Source organism: Loxodonta africana, chromosome 15, assembly GCF_030014295.1.
Source record: "Loxodonta africana isolate mLoxAfr1 chromosome 15, mLoxAfr1.hap2, whole genome shotgun sequence".
NCBI lineage: Eukaryota > Metazoa > Chordata > Mammalia > Proboscidea > Elephantidae > Loxodonta > Loxodonta africana.
Window position 1 is genome coordinate 28,045,338 of NC_087356.1, and position 21,014 is coordinate 28,066,351.

At 43.5% G+C, this 21,014-nt stretch overlaps 1 protein-coding gene across 10 annotated transcripts in view; it reads right to left on the reverse strand.

Annotated features, from left to right (window-relative positions):
- Positions 1-21,014, reverse strand: part of SFXN5 (sideroflexin 5) — a 164,854-nt gene that overhangs the window by 131,884 nt on the left and 11,956 nt on the right. For 8 of the 10 annotated variants that reach the window (XM_023552770.2, XM_023552769.2, XM_003413677.3 and 5 more), the window contains exons 2-3: positions 14,189-14,257; positions 1,942-2,019 (exon numbers count right to left, since the gene is read on the reverse strand). In XM_023552770.2, coding sequence (XP_023408538.1) covers positions 1,942-2,019; positions 14,189-14,257 — 147 coding nt within the window. The remainder of the gene's footprint in view (positions 1-1,941; positions 2,020-14,188; positions 14,258-21,014) is intronic. The other 2 variants (XM_023552771.2, XM_064268727.1) reach the window with 1 other exon arrangement.

A 21,014-nucleotide genomic window follows, 5' to 3' on the forward strand; every position in this document is an offset into this window, starting at 1 on the left:
TAACATTGCGAAGAATGGGAATTCCATAACACTTAATTGTGCTCATGTAGAACCTGTACATAGACCAAGAGGCAGTCGTTCAAACAGAACAAGAGAATACTGATTGGTTTAAAATCATGAAAGGTGTGCGTCAGGATTGTATCCCTTCACCATACTTATTCAATCTGTACGCTGAGCAAATAATCTAAGAACCTGCGTGTATGAAGAATAACACGGCAGCAGGATTGGAAGAAGACTCATTAACAACCTGCAATATGCAGATAACACAACCTTGCTTGCCGAAAATGAAGATGACTTGAAGTACTCACTGATGAGGATCAAAGACTACAGCCTCCAGGAGGGATTATACCTCAACATAAAGAAAACAAAAATCCTCACTTGTACTGCTGGACCAATAAGAAACATCATGATAAACAGAGAAAAGACTGAAGTTGTCAAGGATTTCATTTTACTTGGATCCACAATCAACACCCATGGAAGCAGCAGTCAAGAAATCAAACAAGGTATTGCACTGGGCAAATCTGCTGCAAAAGACCTCTTTAAAGTGTTGAAAAGCAAAGATCTCACTTCAAGGACAAGTTGCTCCTGACCCAACCCATGGTATTTTCAATTGCCTCATTTGCATGTGAAATCTGGACAATGAATAAAGAAGACCAAAGAAGAATTGAAGCCTTTGAATTACGGTGTAGGCGAAGAATATTGACTGCCAGAAGAACAAACCGATCTGTCTTGGAAGAAGTACAGCCAGAATACTCCTTAGAAGCAAGGGAGGCAAGACTTCGTCTCATTTACTTTGGACATGTGATCAGGAGGGACCAGTCTCTGGAGAAAAACATCATGCTTGGTAGAGTGTCAGTGAAAAAGAGGAACAATGGGTTCAAACATAGCAACGAATGTGAGGATGGTGTAGGACCGTGCAGTGTTTTGTTCTGTTGTGCTTAGGGTCACTACGGGTTGGAACCAACTAGATGGCATCTAACAACAATAATATGATATTGAATATTGACATACCCAAAAGCCATGATAACTATGTTGGTAGGATGAGTGGTATGGGAAGGAGAAATGTATTTATGGGGTGGGTAATAAGAAAGCAGGATGCTCATCTACCATAATGAAAAAAAAAAAGCAAAAATCAGTTGCTGTCGAGTTAATTCCAACTCATAGCAACCCTACAGGACAGAGTGAACTGCCCCGGAGGGTTTCCAAAGAGTGGCTGGTGAATTCAAACTGAACTTTTGGTTAGCAGTCAAGGTCTTAACCACTAGGCCACTGGGGCCATTCTACCATAATAAAAAAATAGATAATGCAAAAGATCAAACTGAGAAGTAGCAGGAAAAGTAAGCATATTGGCTTTAAATATGGATCTCTGGCTGAAAAAAAAAGAAAAAACTAAACAGCTAAAAGTAGTTGCTTCTGGGGACTAGGAACGGGAACTGAGGAGAGACGGGGAGCATATTGACAGTTTTTTTTGCAAGTGTTTTAGCACTACTTGACTTTTTGAACTACACCCATGTATTGCTTTGGGAAAAAATTAAAATTAATTTTAACTTTTAATTTTTTTTTAGTTAAAATTTACGAACAAAAAGAAACACCTCGGCATATTAATCAATGGTTTTGTTTCTTATGATGTAAATATTCCCACCATAGCTGATTTCAAGCTACCACCATGATATCACTGGATGTGGAGGTAGGAAGAGATGTACACAATTAGCTCTTGAAGGCCACACGGGCTCCAGCACCATCACTGCCTTTGGGCTTGTCTAGTCTTATCAGCCCCACGCTTCCCAATACACCCAGGATTCAGGAGAGATCTGAATATCCCTTCCAAAGAGCCAGAAGCCCACAGTGGTATGCAGCAGCAGTAGAGGTCATTGCTGAGGGTGTAGACGGGGTTCCCTTCCCCTTCCCACCTGCCGTCACTCCCACCTCCAGGAGAAGTACCTGTTCATTGGTGACCCCAGGGCGCAGGGTCCCATGCTTGTAGTCCTCCAGCAGCTGCACAGCCTCTCTGAGACGTCTCTGCAGGAGAAAGGAAAGCGACATTGAGGGGCACAGATCCAGGGCTTCTTTCCTTTGTAGGGCTGCATTAGTAATAATCAAGTATTACAGTGTCTCATGGACAAGGTCTCATGCAACACAAACGAAACAATAAAGAAGGATACAAACTAAATGTCCTTCTGTAGGAAAATGGCTAACCAACAGTGGCCTGGTAACACTATGAAACACTATTTGCCAGTTTAAAAAGTGAAGTAGATCTGCATATGACCCTGTGGCTGTATCTCTAAGATGTAGAGAGAAAGCAAATTGCAGAGCAGTGTGACGTCATTCATTGTACCAAACAAACAAAGCTCACACACATATAAAATAATATTTTCTATAAGAATACTTACATATGTAAACCCCTGAAGAAAAGCTCTGGAAGGAGACCCACCCAACTGGTAAAATATGTTACTTCCAAACCAAAAACCAAACCCACTGCCGTGGAGTCAATACCGACTCACAGCGACCCTATAGGATAGAGTAGAACTGCCCCATAGAGTTTCCAAGGAGCGCCTGACGGATGTGAACTGCCAACCTCTTGGTTGGCAGCCGTAGCACTTAACCACTACACCGCCAATGTTACCTCAGATAGGGATAAAAAGGGCCCAGAATTGTCAGAAGAAACTTTAATCTTAATAGTAATATTGAAAGTTTTTATAAAGAGGATATATTTTTGTAATACTTATACAATTTCTTTTAAAAAACATTATATAAATACTAGTGGAGATGGTTAAGAGCTCGGCTGCTATTTAAAAGGCCAGCAGTTCGAATCTACCAGCTGCTCCTTGGAAACCCTATGGGGCAGTTCTACTCTCTCCTATAGGGTCGCTATGAGTTGGAATCGACTCGACAGCAACAGGTTTGGTTTTGGTTGGTTTAGCGGAGATTTACATATTAAAATACATATGGCTACAGTGACCGATGGGGAGGGAGAGGGAAAAAAAGCTAATAGAATTGTATGATTTTTTCAAACTTAAAAACTGCAGAGACAGCAACAGTGACAGAAGACAATCTTTGTCCACCTAAAGGCCTGTGTAAGAATGTTCATAGCAGCACTATTCATAATAGCCCAAAACTGGAAGCAACTCAATTGTTAACCAATAGGAAATGGGTAAGTGAAAAGTAGTCTGCACGCACGATGGAATACTATGCAGTAATTAAAAAAGCAAACTATGACTGCATGTAACAACGTGGATGGATCTCCCAGACATAATGCGGCTGGTTGTATTTTCCAAAGATGGTTGCCCCAATAACTCCCATCCCCCATGCTCTTTTAGAACCTTCCCACACCCCCATCCAGAGTGGAATCTATGTCCCCACCCCCTGACCCTAGGCAGGCCTTTGTGACTACCTCAACCAACAGAGGGCAGAAATGATGCAATGTGGCTTCTTAGGCTCAGTCATCAAAATGCCTTGCACTTCCACCTTGTTCTCTTGGGATGCCTGTTCCAGCCATCATACTGGAAGGAAGCCCAAGACCCATGCAGCTATGAACTGAGGCCCCTGGCCCACAGCTCCAGCTGAGCCTAGGCTGCACAAGCTTGCCCAACATGTGAGTGAGCCATCTGAAATGGATCTTCCCGCCCCCAGTCAAGCTGCCCTCACTGATTCCAAATGGAGCAGAGACAAATCAAACCCTCTGAGCCCTGCCCAAATTGAAGATCAATGAGCAAAATAATGAATTGTTGATGTTTTAAGCCACTAAATTTTGGAGTGACAGACAGCTAATACACATAATAATGAGTGAGAGAAACTAGACACAAGAGAGCATACATAAAGTTCAAAGGGATGCAAAACTAACCTATGGAAGTAGAGACCGTTATAAGTGTTACCTTTGGAGGGAGGTACTGACTTGGAAAGGGCAAGAAGGAACCCTCTGGAATGACAGAAATGTTCGATATCTTTATTCGAGTGGTGGTTACATAGATATAAACATACATAAAAACTTACGTAGCTATACACTTAAGGTTTTACATGTATGTTTTATTATATGAATGTTGTGCTAGATGTATGCATATACATATATGAAGTCCCTGGGAGGTACAAACAGGTAACATATTCAGCTGCTAACCAAATGGTTGGTGGTTTGAGTCCACCCAGAGGTGCCTGGGAAGAAAGGACTGGCAATCTACTTCCCAAAAACCAGCTATTGAAAACCCTGTGGAGCACAGCGCTACTCTGACACACATGGAGTCGACATGAATCGGAGGCAACTCAACGGCAACTGGTTTATGTTGTACCTCAGAAAAATTAACAACAGACAATGGTGATAGAAGGCAGCCTGTGTCAAGGGCCAGATGAGGGGCCCAGACATCACGAATGCCCACTGTGAGGGGGAAACCCAGTGGCGCTACCCTCCTACCTTTTGTCTGAGGGACATACCTGGCTGGGGACAGGAGTGCAGAGAGACCTCAACGTAAACCCCTTGGTCTAAAAAAAGGAGCAGCACCAGGATGGGTGCCCTAGTGGGGCAGACTGGGGCTTTGCTAAGCTGGCTGACCGGGTGGTTGCATGGGAAGAGAAATGAACAGCTGCCTCCTAGGCTCTAACAGCAGGAATAACCATCCACCCAGACAAGCCAGCCAGTCTGCCCTCGATCCTTCAGGCCTGTGTGTGAAGTACCTGTGTCTGGCACTGATATAACCCAGAGCTGCCAATAGTTGAACCATTGGCAGACAAGGGGTCAGGAAAAGGTAGCCTGAATGCTAAAAAGTACTGAACTTCCCCTCCTTAAAAGTATGGACATCAATTCTTAGATTACAAAAAGTCCCTTCTCAGAATCTGTTTCCAAAGTGGAGATGTCTTTGTGAGTTTTTTTCCCCCCAATTATATAAGTAATCCATGTTGTTTAGAGAAAATGTCACCAAAAAAAGAAAATCACAAAACCTAATTTTAAATCACCTGTAATCACAACACTGAGATAATCATGCAAGAGTGAGGTTGGTTTTCCTTCTAGACTTAATACATTTGTTTTTCAACAAAAATGGTATCATATTGATCGTTTTAACTTGCTTATGGTTGCATGGGTAGTAACTAAGTAAGAAATTCGGTATCTGAACCCAGAGTTCAGTCAAACTCTTGCTTTGCCCATCCTCTATACACACACCCAACAGACTCAAGGCCTCCTGGTGATACCGCAAGCTCCCCACCGAAGCCCAGTTCCTCTGCTGTCGCAGGCCCTGCTGGCCTGCAAATTAATGCTCCACTTTCCAACACTGAGTGGTGAATGGCCCCGTGTTCTCATTAGTTTTCCCACTTACGGGATTCTCCTGAGTTCCTATAACAACCTGGCCAGATTCCATCTCATTTGACATGGTCATCAATGGGAGCCCTCCTGCCAAAAGAATAAGTTCCAAAGAGCCGTGAGCTTGGCAAAAGACATGGACTGAAAGAGAACTAAATCCAAAGTTCCTGAAGACAAGGCCGAAAGTTCAGGATTGAAGGAAGCTAGAGTGTGTTTCTCTGCCGCTGGGGGCTGGCTATAGGCTGGCCTTAAAAAAAAATTGCCACAGAGACGATTCCTACTTATGGCGACCTCGATATGTTACAGAGTGAAACTGCTCCACAGCGTTTTCTTGGCTGTAACTTTTAGAGGAGCAGATCATCAGGCTTTATCTTCCACGGAGCCACTGGATGGTTTCAAACCGCCAACCTTTAGGTTAGCAGTCGAACACAAACCACTTGCACCACCCAAGGGCCTACAGGCTGGCCTTGGGCCTTACTAACTTTCAACCAGAGCCCCTACTGGGGCTGGAGCCCCAGGCCCTGTGCGACAGTCAAGACCCTAAGCCACTGGTCACGAGGGATGCCTGACAGCTGGCTGTTCTGGGGGCTAGAAGAGCCTCCCTGCTTTAAGCCCTCCTTTCACTCTGCTGTACTGTGAGACTTGGCAGAAGGGCCTGGGTACTGGAGGGGTGGGAAAAGCCTGGGAGGTTGGTGGCAGGGTGAACTCTGAAGGAAGTCTTTTCAACCAGGAAAAAGCAGGCAGCAGCAGCCCTGAATGCAAAGAACTTTGAGGGGCCCTGTGGGCCCACAGACAAGGCTGTGGCCCCTCTCCGGAGCCCTAGCAAGAGGTGGAGGGGAACACCCCAAGCTGCCACTTCCCAAACTCCATCTCCTTCACCAGCCTGCCTGCCTACTGCCTGCCTGTCAGTCAGAAAGTGTCTCTGTGAGGGTCGCTCCTTGTCTGGTCCCCAGGAGGTCCCTCTGGAAACACACGCACCTGGGAGAGGTCTTCTCCAGTGGCAGATGGTTGAGCAGAGGAGAGTCTGCCCCTCCAGGCCTGCCCCCAAGTCCCTGAGGGGGAAGAGGGAGGAAGCAAAGGGGCAGTCTTGGAGTGTTAGAGTGGTAGCCAGAGACTATAGGATATCAGGATGGCTGGGAGAAGAGAGAGAGACACAGAAAGGAAAGGGCACGTAAAGAAAAGTTGGCGACAGAGTCATCAGAAGCAAAACTAATCTTTTCTAGAGGCGTGGGAAGAGCACCACAACCCACCCCCAAACTAAATGCAGACGGTTACTCTTTGGCTAACAGCGATGTCCAAATGATTTAAATATACTATTATATTTAATTTATTATAATCAAATTTAATATATTAAACATGAGATGGCAGTGGTAACACCACATGAGATAAGACAGAGGCCAGGAGGTAAACAGCACCCGAAAACATTTCACACTCCCACCTTCTGGCAAAATGAACCACCACCCTCTGGGTCCTGCCTACATGTTCCCACCTCCTGACCTTGCCATACAGTTCCCTTCCCCAGGACATTCTTCCTCCCCATAGTCTACAACCATCCCTGGCTCCCTACTCCTCCAGTGAGAACCCTAGCTCTCAACATCAGTACGATTATTTACTAACTCTATCCTACCAAAAAAACCCAAACTCATTGCCATCGAGTTGATTCTGACTTATAGCGACTCTATCCTACAGTACATCCCAAATAGTTTCAGATTACTACACCAATACTAGTATGTACTAAGTTGTTATTATTAACACTATTCCAATTAGTATGAAAATCTGTCATTCATCCATTTCCTTAAATAATTATTGAATTCAGAAGAGCAAATTCGTTTCATCTTCCATCCATAACTAGAAGTAACTTACCCATACATCTATGGCCAACTGATCTTCAACAAGGGTGCCAAGCCCATTCAATGGGGAAAGAATACTGTCTTCAACAAACGGTGCTGAGACAAATGCATCTCCACACGCAAAAGAATGAAGTCGGGCCCATACCTCAGGCCACATAGAAAAATTAACTCAAAATGGATCAATGACCTAAATGTAAGAACTAAAACCATAAAACTCTTAGAATAACACGTACAGGTAAAGCTTCAGGACTTAGATTCTTACAATGGATTCTTAGATGTGACACCAAAAACACCAGCACAAAAGAAAAAATAATAATAAATTGGACTTCATAAAAAAAAAAAAAGTACATCAAAGGGCTTTTTCAAGAAAGTGAAGACAGAACTTACAGAATGGGAGAAAATATCTGGAAATCATATATATTATAAAAAAAACTCTTCCAACTCAACAACAAAAAGACAAATAACCTAATTTTAAAACGGGTAAAGCAAGATTAGGAAACTTAGGGGCAGTGAATTTATGTGAATGAGGGAGAAACAACTCAAAAAAGGAGGGTGGAAATGGTTGCACAACTCAAAAAATGTAATCAGTGTCACTGAATTGTACATGTAGAAATTGTTGAATTAGTGTATGTTCCGCTGCGTATATTCTCAACAACGAAAATAAGTAATAAATTTAAAAAATGGGCAAAGGACTTGAATAGACATTTCTCCAAAGAAGATATACAAATGGCCAATAAGCACATGAAAAGATGCTCAACATCATTAGTCATTGTTGTTAGGTGCCCTCAAGTCGATTCCAACCCCTGGCGACCCAATGTGACAGAGTAGAACTGCCCCATACGGTTTTCTTGTCTGTAATCTCTACAGCAACAGATCACCAAGTCTTTCTTCCATGGAGCCGCGGGGTGAGTTTGAACAGCAAACTTTTCAGTTAGCAGTCAAGCTCCTAATGGTTGGAGCTATCAGGGCTCCATCACTAGTCAACAGGGAAATGCAAATCAAAGCCACAATAAAAAACCACTTCACACCCACTAGGATGGCTATTATCAAGAAAATGGAAAATAACAAGTGTGGGTGCTGAGAAATTGGAACCCTCACGTATGGCTGGTAGAAATGTAAAATGCTGCAGCCACTGTAAAAAACAGCTTGGCAGTTCCTCAAAAAGTTAAACATAGTATTACCATAAAAAAAAACAAAAACCAAACTCAGTGCTGTTGAGTCGATTCCAACTCATAGTGACCCTACTGGACAGAGCAGAACTGCCCCATAGAGTTTCCAAGGAGCGCCTGACAGATCTGAACTGCTAACCCTTTGGTTAGCAGCCATAGCACTTAACCACTACGCCACCAGGGTTTCCTAGGATTACCATATGACCTAACAATTCCATTCCTCAGCATACACCCAAAAGAACTGAAAGCAGGGACTCAAACAGATACTCATATACCAACGTTCACTGTAGCATGATTAACAACAGCCCAAAAAGTGGAAACAACCCAAGTGTCCATCAACAGACAAATGGATAAACAAAATGTGGTACAGCCATACAATGGAATACTACTAAGCCATGAAAAGAAATGAAGTTCTGATACACGCTACTACATGGATGAACCTTGAAAATATGCTCAGTGAAGTAAGTCACACACAAAAAGGACCAATACTGCATGATCCCACTTGTATGGCATATGAAGAATAGGCAAATGTATAGACATAGAAGTTTATTAGTGGTTACTAGGGGCTGTGGAGGGGGAGGGAAATGGGGAGTTATTGCTTCAGGGGCACTAAGTTTCTGTTTGGGGTGACGAAAAACATCTGTAAATGAATAGTGGTGATGGCTGCACAACACAGTGAATGTAATCAACATCACAGAAGTGTACACTTAAAAATGGTTAAAAGGGCAAATGTTTTGTTATATAGGTATTCCCAGCTTTTTGAAAGTTTGCTTTATGCCACTTCGCTTTTTGTGTGTGTGTGTGTGTACTTTAGATGAAGGTTTACAGAGCAAATTAGTTTCTCTTTAAACAATTAATACACATATTGTTTCGTGATACTGGTTGCCAGCCCCGCAACATGTCAACACTCTCCCCTTCTCAACCTTGGGTTCCCCTTTTCCATTTGTCCAGCTTTCCTGTCCCCTCCTGCCTTCTTGTCCTTGCCGCTGGCCTAGCGTGCTCATTTAGTCTCATATACATGGTTGAGCTACGTGTATTATTGTTTTACGGGCCTGTCTAATCTTTGGCTGAAGGGGGAACCTCAGGAGTGACTTCAGTACTGAGTTAAAAGGGTGTCCGAAGGCCATTCTCTGGGCCTCTCCAGTGTCTGTCAGAAGAGTTAGTCTGGTCTTTGTGAGTTTGAATTTTGTTCTACATTTTTCTCCTGCTCTGCCCAGGACCCTCTGTTGCAATCCTTGTCAGAACAGTCAGTAATGGTAGCCAAGCACCACCTAGTTGGTGGAGGCTGTGGTAGTTGTGGTACATTAGACATTTGGACTAATCTTCCTCATGTGTCTTTGGTTTTCTTCATTCTGTCTTGCTCCAGATGGGGTGGGACCTGTGGAATATCTTAGATGGCCGCTCACAAGCTTTTAAGACCCCAGGCGCTACTCACCAAAATAGGATATAGAACATTTTTTTAATAAACTATGTTATGCCAATTGAGCTAGATGTCCCCTGAGATCATGGTCCCCAGCCCTCGGCCCAGTAATTCGATCCCTCAAGGAGTTTGGATGTGTCTATGAAGCTTGCATGACCTTGCCTTGCTCAAGTTGTGCTGACTTCCCCAGTTTTGTGTACTCTTACCCTTCACCAGTTACCACTTACCTATTGTCTAGTTAGTACGCCACTTTGCTTTTTCGAAAACCTACATTAGTACCTGTTTTCACTAATCAAAAGAAATCCGAAGAGGATTTTCACTTTTACGATAAAAGGCGAAAAGCAGAAATAGTGTTCAACATTTGCTGTGCAGCAAGCCGTTAATTAAAAAGGCAGCATGCACCCCGAGCAGCGAGAGTGGCATTGCCAAGCTCTTTCCCCAGGAGCTACACTCAGCATCTCAGCTTTTACTACATGTTAGTGTTGTTTTAGGTTTCATGTGTCATTTGGTATGATTTGGCAGGTTATTTTTTGGATCTGGGAATGCTCAAAAAATTTCCCCATATAAATTAATGGTAATCGCTTCTTTGCTTTACACCATTTTAGCTTACAAAAGGTTTCATAGGAACGCTGTACTTTTGGATAGTGGGGGAAACCTGTATATATTTTGCCAAAATAAATTAAAAAAAAAAAATGTAACTTTGATGTCAGCTGGTACAGCTTTGCCCCTCAGAAATCTAGATATTAATTCCACGGCCTATGTGGAAGGCCAAACCCTTCTCCTCAGGGGTTCTGCAAGCTCCTGCTGGTTTCCTTCCTCAGGCTAGATTCTGCACGCACTGCACTGTGAACAGAGACTCACACCCTTCAAGATCCCCCCAAAAATGTATTCTCGTAGAAATTTCATGAACCAGGCAGACTTTACCGACAAATCCCCAGGAATGATGATGGAGGGGATAGTATTGCAACACTGCAACTTTCTCAAGCACAGGGGACATCACCCATCTCCAAAGGGCCCCCAGTCCAGTTCCCATTGTGGGATTTCTTTTACTGTCCTTACAGCTTACCCCAGTTTCTTGTGCTCCATCCCACTGTTTTTCCTTTTTTTTTTTTCCCTTCTCTCTCCTCTCTCCTTTTAGAATCAAAAAGCACAATTCTTCCCCCTCTGCCAAGCAGAGCAACCTCCTCCCTCCTCTGAGATCCTGTTCAAAGCATTCTTAGAACAAAGACAGCCTTCTTCTTAAGGGAAATTATGGTGAATAAAATTTTCTCCACCTCATTACACATACAAGGGTTGGAATCTTTTTAAAGCTGGATCAGTTATAAATGGCAAACAAGTAGCTGCAGAACTTCCTTAAGATGAGTCTATCTATTGAGTCAGCTACTGCCCCTCAGAACCCGGTCACCATATGTATGGCTCAGCTGTTCAGGATCTTTCCAGCTCAGGAAACCAGCTCCAGAGCCACTCCCTCAAGTCCGCCATTATCCTCCCACCCTCCCAGACAAGGAGCCCTGGTGGTGCAGTGGTTAAGGGCTCGGCTGCTAACTAAAAGGTTGGCAGTTTGAATCTACCATCTGCTCATTGGAAACCCTATGGGGAAGTTCCACCCTGGGTTGCTATGAGTTGGGATCAACTTCATGGCAATGGGTCTGGTTTTCTCACAAACAGGCCCATCCCAGATCTCCTCCAACTGGGCAGCCATTGCCCCATGTTTCCTCCCAGGACATCAGCCAGAAGGGACCTCCCAGTATCTACAGCTCGTGGGGGAGGGGTTCAGGTAAGAAACTTTCCCCTCGGCACCTCAGATTTCTCACTGCTTCATAGAGATAGCTTTGCTAAGCAACCTGCCTGGGCTAGAGCCAGCAAAGGTTAAGCCCACTGCCTACCTCGTCTGCAAGCCCCATTCATGGCCCTTTCAGAGTTTTTAGGGACTAGAAGACTTTCTGTGGGCAGAAGCTTTCTGAAAGGGTGGCAAGTTGTGCTGGAAATAGTTCCAAATGGGGTGCAGAGGGCAGGGGAGGTGTGTATGTTTCTGGAAATCCAATTAGAATTTCTGATGAGGGGAGGGAGCATGTGGAAATCAAGGAATATTCTAAAATTGCCATTGCTTTGGTTATGTTCTAGTCAGTAAATATTTAACTGGTTTTGACATTTCAATTAATAGTAAAGTATGATATTTTTGTATGTATTGATAGAGGAAACCAACTAAAATAGTTTAGTGATGTATGAGAACACTGGGGTCTTTTAAAATGCAAGAGTTGAAAAAGAAAGATGTGGTACAAGGAGGAGTTGTGAAATGAAATGGTCTGGGAATGGAACCGAAGGGGAGGTATATAGCTGGTCATCCCTCCCCAAAGCCACTTCCTGCTTGTGGTAATTCTGAGGAACACTAAAATGCCTCCCTACCTCCCAAGCCTCCCTCCATCTATCTCTCAGCATGCCTCAAAGTCCACCATTAGCACCTCTAGACTTTGAGTTAAGTATTGGCCTCTGCTGACTTCTCAATCAAGCAGGTGGCATTTGTGTCAGGATTTTAGGACTGCAATTGTATTTAGTTTTACACAGTTCTAGAACTTTCTATTAAGACACATTACCTAGGCTAGGTAGTAAGTAGTTTCTCTAGTATGGTGCTCTTCCAAAATTTTTATATAAACACATAAGAACTCTTTTGGATGCCCCTGACAGAGCCTAGAAGTACAGCTGCTTTGACTTCAAGAGGTGGTAGACCTACAAGGGCAGAAGGGTAGATAAGGCCAGGCAATAAAATACCTGAGCTCTTCATTCTTGCTGAGATGCAGTAAGAAACCACATAACAGGGTAGTTTCTACATTTCACATTACTGGACTACATTCATCTAGGATGGTCCTAGGCCCAGGTATCCAGCAAGCCTTATGCTTCCTTCCATCATGGTTTTTCCCTCCTAGAGCAGATCAACCCTGAGACTAAGCTCAGCACAGAAAAGATGTACAGTGAAGTCCTGTCCACTTGGGAAGCAGACTCAGAGGATCAATGCCTCACTCCAGCGTTTGCAGGGACCCAGGGCCTGAGTTCAGGCCTTCTGTTAGCTAACTGATTTTGGATAAGTTCCCTTAACTCAAGTTACCTGAACGCGAGAGCAAACTGGCTAAGGGTAAGAGTTCTGGAGACAAGCTTACCTTAGTTCATACCCTGGCACCACCACTTGCCAGCTCTGTGACCATGTGCATGAGACTTAACTTCTGTTTTCTCATCTGTAAAGTGGAACTTATAATAATATCTACCTCGTAGCACTGGCTTTGACTTAATCTGATCAACTAATGCATGTAAGATGCTTACAAGACTACCTGGCTCATAGTAAATGCTTAATAATTATTTGCTATTTTTTATTGGCACACATTCCCATAAACATTTGTAAGTACATTTAAAAAGGCTATAAGAATAATCTCTCAGAATGACTATAATAAAAAAAATTTTAAACTGACAATATCAAGTGTTGGTGAAGATGTGGAGCAACTGGAACTTTCATACATTGCAGATGGGAATGTAAAATGATCCAACCACTGTGAACAATGGCTTGGCAGTTTCCTACAAACACACACTTAGCATATGAGCCAGCAGTCACATTCCTAGTTATTTACCCAAGAGAAATAAAAACACATATCCACACAAAGAATGTTCACAGAAGTTTTATTCACAATTTTCAAAAACTTCAAACAGTCCAGGTGTTCATCAATAGGTAAATGGATAAACAAATTCAGTGGAATTTCCATTCAATGGAATACTACTCAACAATAAAAATGGATGAACTACCGATACACACAACATCATAGATAAGTCTCAAAAGCTTTATGCTAGAAGGAAAGAAGCCAGGCATAAAAGGCTACATATTGTAGGATTTCATTTATATGACATACTGGAAACAGCAAAATAATAAGGACAGAAAACACATCAGTGGTTGCCAGGGGCTGGGCTGGGGAGAACTTTTGAGGGTGATGGAAATGTTCTATGTCTTGATTGTGGTGGTGGGTATATAAACGAATACAGTTGTCAAAACTCATAGAAATACACATCTAAAAAAGGCAAGTTATACCACAAACCTGCCATTTAAAGCCATTAACAGTCACCTATGAGAAGAGGGAGCTGGGTAGAGAAGATGTATAAAAGGATGTTTTTTGTTCTAGTTAAACGTATCTGTATTGTTTCAACTTTTATAATGAGCATATAATCCATATAGTCAGTAATAATTTTGTTAAAATTTTAGATAATAACGATATCTACCTTGAAGCAGTATTGTGAGATCCAAATGAAATATGTATATAAAGCACATATCACAGTGTATACACTCAAATATATATATATTTTCCTCTCACCTGCCACCACCCCCTTATCTTTTTCATTCGTCACCCTTCCTGCTTCTTCACATGACCCATGGATCTTCTGAAGTGACAAGGTACAAAAGCCATTGAGAGTGCCAGCCATGACTTACCTCAGTGACAAAGAGTGTGCGAGGGTCAATGATATCCAAGAAGTGCCTAAAGCGGCCATAGAAGGAAGTCTAGAGAAGGGGTAAGAGAGGAGAATAGATCAGCTGCTGTACACCATCCTCCAGACACAGGGGAATCCCACCCAGAAGCTCACCCTTATTATTGGGGCCCCACAACCCCCCAGAGGACCCATAGAGGTGATGAATATCACTGTTCAGGGCCCTGGGGGCAGCTTTCCCAGATCTGACGGCTTTCTAAAGTCAACTCAGAAAGACCATGAAGACTGGCACTCAGTGATCTTCTTGACTTCTCTTCAAGGTGCTCTGTTTTCCTCCCTCTCTCCCAGTGTCCTGAGATTTGCCCTCCAGAAGCCCCCAAGCACCACCGGGCGTGCAGGTTGGAGATAAGACCTCCTCCTTAGCCCTCTCCCAGCCTTCCCTAGGGCCTCCTAGGTGAGAGAGGGTCCCGCCTGCCCCTCACAGGTCTTCAGGGCCCAGCTCAGGCTCTGCCCCCTCGGGGATGTCTCTCACTACTAACTCAAACAAGATAGTACCAGCCTTACAGCCCTCAGACCCTCCTTCACCCATAGCGCTGGAGCTGCCAAGAGGTGCAGGACAGGGGCCAGCTGCCCCCCAGCCTTGCTTCAGAGCAGGGGCCCTGGAAAAGCAGGGCTTTGTGCTAAACAGGCCACAGGCATTACAGCACAATGAAAGGAAACCAAGCAACGCCTCCACTGGGCCTTCTGCCCTGGGGACAGAGCCAACTAGGCAAAGCTGGTCCCAAGGAGAGGGGAGAGGGTGCCAAGTGAGGGGGTGGGGGTTCATGCCTCACTGGGCTCCTGCTTCCTCCCTGGAGCCCCACAGCTCTCCAAGCACCATCCTGTGCATGGTGGAGGAAATGGAAGCCTCCACACTCCCTCCTCTTGCTCGCTAGACCATCGGACTGGCAGCCAACCTCTGTTCCTTTCCCTTCCCAATAAAGTCTCTGCAACAGGCCCCAGGTCACCTCAACATCCCCATCCTGCCTCCATCTCTCTGCTCACCGTGGCAGCCCCTGCATGCAGCACCCTTTCTACTCCCTACCTTTGCCCCCACCCAGGTGCTGCCTTTCACAAGCCAGGTCAAGTTGTAGCACCATTCCTAACTAAAAATGTTACTTGTCTAACATAACTGAAATGGACTAAACCATGTCCCCACTTAAGACACACATACATGATGCTCACATTGTTGGCCTGGCAAATGTCACCTCTAAGAATTTAGTCTAAGGAAAAAATCAAAGATGTTCAGAGATGTGCTTACAGGTATATGCCAAAGATGTTCATGGCTGCATTATTTATAAGGATGGATGGCTAAATAATGACGGTCCATCCATATGACTGAATACCATGTAGCTATTTAAAACCATGTTTTCAGACAATATTTATAACATGGAAAAAATGCTTATGATTTTGTGAAGTGCAAATAAGCAGTATGATTGCAACTTAATAGGCAAAGAGATGAATGGAGCTAGGTGGATTTTTGCTAAAAGCAGAGAATACCAGAAAGATGTTTACCTGTGTTTTATTGACTATGTAAAGGCATTTGACTGTGTGGAGCATAACAAACTACGGGTAACATTACAAAGAATGGGAACTGCTGAACACTTAATTGTACTCATGAGGAACCCGTACATAGATCAAGAGACAGTTGTATGAACACAACAAGAGGATACTGCATGGTTTAAAATCAGGAAAGGTATGTGTCAGGGTTGCATCCTTTCACCATACTTATTCAATCTGTATGCTCAGCAAATAATCCAAGAAGCTGGACTATGTGAAGAATGTATCAGGATTGGAGAAGGTCTCATTAACAACCTGCCATATGCAGCTGACACAACCTTGTTTTGCTGAAACTGAAGAGAACTTGAAGCACTTACTGAAGATCAAGGCCTATAGCCTTCAGTATGGATTTCACCTCAACATAAAGAAAACAAAAACCCTCACAACCAATAACCAACATTATGATAAATGGAGAAAAGATCGAAGTTGTCAAGGATTTCAGTTTACTTGGATCCACAATGAATGCCCATGGAAGCAGCAGTCGAGAAATCAAATGACGTATTGCATTGGGCAAATCTGCTGCAAAAGACCTTTTTAAAGTGTTAAAAAGCAACGATGTCACTTGGAGGATTAAGGTGCACCTGACCCAAGCCATGGTACTTTCAAATGCCTCAGATGCATGTGAAAGCTGGAAAATGAATAAGGAAGAACGAAGACGATTGATGCCTTTGGATTATGGTGTTGATGAAGAATACTGAATATACCATGGACTGCCAGAACAAACAAATCTGTCTTGGAAGAAGTATAGCCAGAATGCTCCTTAGAAGTGGGTGTGGTGAGACTCCATCTCATGTACTTTGGACGTATTATCAGGAAGGATTAGTCCCTGGAAAAAGACACCATGCTTGTAGAAACCCACTGCCGTCGAGTTGATTCCGACTCATAGCGACCCTATAGGACAGAGTAGAACTGCCCTGTAGAGTTTCCAAGGAGCGCCTGGTGGATTCAAACTGCCCAATCTCTTGGTTAACAGCTGTAGCACTTAACCACTATGCCACCAGGGTTTCCATGCTTGTAGAGGGTCAGTGAAAAAGAGGAAGACCCCCACTGAGATGGATTGACACAGTAGCTGCCACAGTGGGCTCAAACATAGCAATGAATGTGAGGATGGCACAGGACGGAGCAGTGTTTCCTTCTGTTGCACATGGGGTCACTATGAGTCAGAACTGATTCAAGGGCACCTAGCAACAACAGGTGATATTAAATGAATAACAAAAAGACCAAAAGGCATTCAGATCCTGGTCTCTAATATAATGCCTCACTAAAAGGAATCAGGGCTCCTTGGAGAAATGGCTGATTCCAGGGCTGGGGCAGGGAAGGTACAGGGTGAGACTGGTATATTTTGTTGTATCGTAAAGTGTCCCCAAAACAATGGAGACGTGTTAAAAGGGCACAGGAGCCGGCTTGAAGGGACTCTCACTGGCCAAATCTAGGACAGTTTGAGCATAAAAATAATTAAGAACAGTGATGGGTTATAACCCATTGAAAAAGTAGGAATCCACGGTATGTACTGACAACGAAGACAAACAAAGAAACAATGGGGGAAACAGAGCTCTTCCTAACAGCAGAAGGTGCACTGATAAGTGTGAACAGGGTGGTGAGCCAAAAACTTACCACTGTATTAATGATTGGTTCAGGCAAGAGTCATCAGCTGATGCTAACTCTAAAGGAAAGTTTGATGAGAGCAGGGTATTTGCATGACTTAGATTGTCTCCCCACAGACTGTGTATTAGGCACAAGGTGGGGAAGGAGTAAGCATACAATGGGGAAACAAGACAAAACCTGGGCAGGGTGATAAAAGTCAACATCCCCAGTGGCTGCACCGTGTGCCTATGGATACCCTGAGAAGTTCACACCATCCTACAAAGTCTTCCAGTGGGACTGAATCTAAACGGGAGGAAACATCAGACAAACCCAGATTGGGAAACATTCCCTACAACTGGCCCTCTTCATCAAATGTGCCAATGTCATGAAGACAAAGAAAGGCTGAGGAACTGTTCCAGATTAAAGGAGAATAAAAAGACAACTAAGTGCAACACGTGATTCTGGATTGGACCGTGGACTAATGGGGGAAATGCTCTCAAGGACATTATTGAGACAATTGGCAAAATTGGAATGTGGATCACAGATCAAAGTATTGTAACCATGTTAAGTTTCTGAGTATAGCACACGTGCAGTGTTTGTGTAAGAGAATGCCCTTGTTCTTAAGAGATACACACTGAAGTATTTTAAAGGATAAAGAGCATGGACAAATGTGGTCTACTCTTAAATGGTTGAGGAAAAATAATGTGTAAATATACAGGGTGATCATAAAACGTGGAAATGCAGATACTATTACTTTATTTATTTACAGATTAAAGATACCCTTGATGATATCATGTATATTTGCTACGTTTCTGGACTTTATAATCACCCAGTAGACAAAGAAAATTAATAATAAGGGAAACGTAACAAAATGTCTAGATTGGCTACAGACAAAGATAAATGGAAGTTCTCTACACTATTCTGGCAACGAGTCTGTAACACTGAAACTGTTTCAAAGTAAAAAGTTAAAACTTCTATTTTAAGAGGAGCTAGATGAAAATACATTAAAATGTTAACAGAGGTTATCTCTGGGTAATGGGGCTACAGGTGATTTTTATTTCGATAGCTGAACATTATGTATAATACACAGAAGTTTAGTTTTCTATTTTAAAATATGTATTTAAATGAAAACATAAACTGGTATATTACATGATTACAAGCCCCTGAAGGACAGATGTGAGCTGCTGGACGTTCCCTCTGTAGCCTGTTGGCACCTGGTCTAGTGTTACACATTTAGCAGGGGCTGTACAAATACACCTGCCATGGACATGACTGAGAGGGCGGATGAGCAGCCAGCAGGACTTGAGGCTTCCTGAAGGCGGCAGAGCTCAGGCTGGGCTTTGAAGGGAGAGTAGGAATTGAAAGGGATAGCAGTGTGCCGGTCAGCAGCCCAAGGATGGCAGAGGATCAGCAGGCAGAGAGGTGAGGATCTGGGAGAATGGTCTGAGTGAAGCAGCTTCCTGGAGGCAGTTCAGTAGGACCTTCCAGCCTCTGATTTCCTTTGCAGGTTGACAGTGTCTTGATCCTGTCCCAGCCCTGCTCAGCCCTCTTGTGTCATTCTCTGCTATTGCCAGAGAATCTCTGTTAAAGCGCTTTGTTCCACAGACACCTACAATCCCTACAGAGGCAGGCTCAGGGAACACCACAATGAACAAGTCTTCAAGAAGTTCAGACTCCATCAAGAGAGACAAATAAGTAAGTAAATAGCTACAAAACACTGTGATCAGTGCTTAAATGAGACATCACAAAGCACAGTGGGGACACACAGCTTATTACTTCCTGGAGTGAACTGAGGAGGCTTCCCAGAGGAAGAGGAGCTGGGACAGGGGGATGGATGAGTTGACTAAGCAGAGAAGGTTATAAGCAACAGCTGGAAGACATGAATGCTGGGATCAGAAACAGCACTAGACCCCTGTGGTCTATTTATTCATTTGCCAAATAGCTACTGAGGACCCACTGTGTACCCACACTCTGCTGAGTCCTGGGGGGGACAGCAAGGCTGATTGACTATGGAGAATGAGGAAGAGCAAAAAATCATGGATGATGCCTAGATCTCTAGTTAGACACAAATGCTCATTAACTAGGTGTCACGATTTGAATTGTGTTACCCCCAATATATGTCAACTTGGCTAGGCCAAGATTCCCAGTATTGTGTGACTGTCCTTCACTCTATGATCTAATTATCCTCCATTTTGTGATGTGTTGTAAATTCTAACCTCTATATGTTAATGAGGCAGGATCAGTGTGGGGTATATCTTGAGTCACAGCCTTCATACCCTTACTTAAGTCACACCCTTACTCAAGTCACACCCTTGCTTGAGTGACAGCTTTTATCTTACAACAAATAAAAGGTGAGCAAGCAGAGAGAAGAGGGACTTCACTAGCACCAAGAAAGAAGAGCTGGGAGTACAGCACATCATTTGGACCTGTGGTCCCTGTGCTGAGAACCTCCTAGACCTAGGGGAAGATTGATAACAAGACACACGGAGATTTCCAAGGATGCTGTGCCTGCAGATGTTAAAAGGAAACAAGGACCTTCCCCCAGAACCGGCAGAGAGAGAAGGCCTTCCCCTAGAGCTGGCACCCTGAATTTGGACTTCTAGCTGCCTAAACTGTGAGAGAATAAATTTCTGTTTGTTAAAGCCATCCACTTGTGGTATTTCTGTTGTAACAGCACTAGGTAACTAAGATGCCGGGACAAGGGAAGCCAGAGCTCATTGATTTAGTGGAGAGCAAGATAAAAATTATATGTTGGTCATATAAGTTTGGGATAGAGGGCCTTCCAGATGTAACTTTTCAGTAAACACTGGAAATACAGGCCTGAGATTCAAGAAAGGGGTTTTGAGATAGATGTGCTAAGCAAAGATGACAGTGCTCTAGTCCTATCAGCCTAAGACTACCAAAGACAAGCTTGATGAAATCAAGTCAGGTTTATTGATTCATTGCAATGAGGGGGACCATATGCCCGAAGAACTGGTGGTGCCTCACTAAACAATTAATGAAATGCGGAGTAAATTCAAATGAAGCAGTGCTTTCATAGGCTCAAAGCAAAGCTGGGCTAGGGGTCACCACAGGTCTGAAGGTAGAAGCAGACGCAGGGTCTTGTTTCCCGGAAAACTACAAAGCTAACGTGGAATGCTGTGTCCAGGAACCCCTTAGTCAAAGCTTTGTGCTTAGGTTGGAAACAAAGCTGATTCTCTGAGTCATACTGACTTATATCCACCAGGCAAGAGGGGGGTGTTTCGTTCCTACTGATACGATTTTAAACAGCAAAATTCCTGGCAATCTATGATTTTAGAGAATAAGATATCTCAGTGAGTTAAAAAGAGTAGTCACTCAAAGAAGGGGGTTGATTGATACTTAATAACTGCAGCCCGTCCTTGGGAGAAACATTTCTTTGCAACTGGCTTTATCTGGTCTGTCTTTCCAGCCTGATGACTGGCAGGGAGGATTTGTACTTCCCAGTCTGAGCTACTTTTTACTTTCTCAATAGTTTAAAATACATGTTGTTGCTTTTTGTTTTTGTTTTTCCTTCAAAATTCAGCCCCCATCTTTACCCAATCAGAAAGTCCGTGGATTTTTTCCTCCCCTTTTTGAATTAACAGCAAGGGATTTGGTTTTTTTTTCCTCCCCTTTTTCTTTTCTGG